The sequence below is a fragment of the Trypanosoma conorhini genome (assembly GCF_003719485.1).
Source record: "Trypanosoma conorhini strain 025E chromosome Unknown Tco_14.4_contig_00163, whole genome shotgun sequence".
In the NCBI taxonomy this organism is placed as follows: Eukaryota; Euglenozoa; class Kinetoplastea; order Trypanosomatida; family Trypanosomatidae; genus Trypanosoma; species Trypanosoma conorhini.
This window is the reverse complement of record NW_021704251.1, coordinates 1-2,128: the sequence shown is the minus strand read 5'-3', so window position 1 is coordinate 2,128 and position 2,128 is coordinate 1. Positions and strand designations below refer to the sequence as shown.

General features: G+C 59.5%; 1 protein-coding gene across 1 annotated transcript in view, besides 1 other annotated feature; it reads right to left on the bottom strand.

Moving 5' to 3' along the window:
* Positions 1 to 1,783, bottom strand: part of Tco025E_03541 (putative ferric reductase) — a gene marked incomplete at both ends in the record, with an annotated part of 1,812 nt that extends 29 nt beyond the window's left edge. The window contains one exon of the mRNA XM_029370459.1: positions 1 to 1,783. This exon is cut by the window's left edge and continues 29 nt beyond it. Within this exon, the coding sequence (XP_029229400.1) occupies positions 1 to 1,783 (1,783 nt within the window).
* Positions 1,784 to 1,816: 33 nt separating this feature from the next.
* Positions 1,817 to 1,843: a microsatellite.
* Between the last annotated feature and the right edge of the window lie 285 nt (positions 1,844 to 2,128).

Below are 2,128 nucleotides of genomic sequence, written 5' to 3'. Positions count from 1 at the left end.
ACTTGATGTAAAGCGTGTGGCACCCCTCGCAGGCGCCGCTCAGGCTGAACGGGTGCCACTGCAAGAGAGACAGTTCGGGGATATTCACAAAGACGTACTGCCCAGGCGCCGCCCTCAGCGCCGCGTGGCGGAAGCTCAGCTCCACAAACGATCCGCTCGCAACGGCAGACACCACTTCCACCCTCGACGTGCTCCGGTGCATCCGCAGCAGGCGATCCGCAAACCACACCGTCAGCCCGGGCAGAAAGTACTCCCACGCGGCAGCAGCGTGCCACAGCACCGCAGGGGCAATCATGTAGAAGGACAAGACGTGCAGGTAGTAGAACAGCTCAAAGAACCTGCGTCGCACCGGCTCAAGCGCAAAAACGCCCACAGCCACAAGCATGAACCACGTCGTCAGCGAAATCAGCGGAACAGTGAAGTTGTTACCGTGCACAGGAGGGTCCAACGTCGGAACGGAAAACACAGCACGTGGAAAGTTCCCCGTCTCGCCATAGAAGAAATACCAGGCAACCATGTGGCCAACCGTCGCAAGCAGCATCCCGTACCCCAGCACCCTGTGAACCCAGAGCGAAGACTCCCACGAGGTCCCCAAGATGGAGTGCAGAACCGAAAAACGAGTCGCCGGAAAAATCAACAGCGACAGCAACGCAACCGCCAGCTGTCCAAGCGAACGAGCCCAGCGCTGGGAGGCCTTCACGCCCGCAGCACTCTCTCCAGTAAAGGACGTATTAAACTTATGGCACTGTATCCAGTACAGGAAGAACAGCAGCAGCATCGCCACCGTCAAGGCCGCAAAGCCTGCCTCGCCCCAGGTAAAGCCCCGCAAAAGGGGGCACCGTCGCTTCAGGAACCTGCGCCCGCTGCGGCTCGCACGGACAGCGGTGACGATCAGCAACAGGACAAGAAGGTACGAGAAGAAAAAAACGTTGCTCGGATACATCTTCAGCACCAACACTTCGCTCCACACCCAGTTGCGTGTGGACACCCACGACCACGGAAGCTCCGGACATGTGAACTGGCCCCACGCCGTTTGGCAGAGCGTGTAGTTCCCTGTGGCGCGCAGCTGTGCGTTCTTCGCAATTCCGCTCGCCGAAAAATGTTCCCACGAGTTGGGGAGGTAGAAGGCAATGCACGCCCAGCAAGCAACAAGGACGAAAGCAGCTGCGGCGAGGGGAACTGCACGCACCCGCTTCACGCCGAGTACCTGGCGCCTTGGCGCAAGCCCACGGCGATCGACGCCGGTCGCCCTCAGGGCCACCTGCAGCAGCATCATGAGGCCCATCGGCGCAAGCGAGAAGAACACCGTGATGCCAATGGTCGAAAGGAAACCGGTGCCAGCCTCCGGCCTCATCCCAGGCACCTCCACGTACTTTTTGGTGTTGACGCAGAAGACTCCCAGGCACTGCATTGTCTCCTTCCCCCAGGCCATTCCCAGGCACCCAACCGCAGTGAAGACTGTGCCCACGGCACAGAAAGCGGCCAGCCCCAGTGTGTTGTGCCACATGCGCAGCATGGCGCTCACACCCACATACAGCAGCGTCACACCGACAGAGAAGCACGCGGTGAACAGCAGCAGGCCAATGAACGTGAACACGTCGTAACCAACCCAACCACTGTCATAGGACTCCTGGGGATGAAAGTAGTCCGCACGGTGCCACCACGCAAGGCCCATCGAGGCAATTCCGCTGCAAATCCCGCCAACAGCCGTCAGTCCCAGCGTCACCAGGTGATTATCTTTACGGCACTGGGCTTGCGGCAGGAAGGGGGTGTCGGCGCTCATTGCTTGTGGCAGTCTTGTAGGACTAAGTATGCTTGTGTATGTGTATGTGTATGTGTGTGTCTTTACGGCTTTTCTATCATCAGCGGATAGCCCAACAAGCGTGGACAGCACGGGGTAGTGGCAAGAAAGTGCAAGCAGCTAGAACGGGATGACCTCAAGGGAAAGAAAAGCCCCTTCGCTCACTTTCTCTCTCTCTCCTCCCCCCCCCCAGACGAGAGGCGACCACGCCGCCGGAACCTCAACAGGCGGTGGCGAGGTGGCCACCCGCAGAAACGCAGGCCCCACCAGCTGGTCCGCCTCTTTTTGGCTGCGTGGAAATAATCGCGTCCAATTCGTGACATGTCG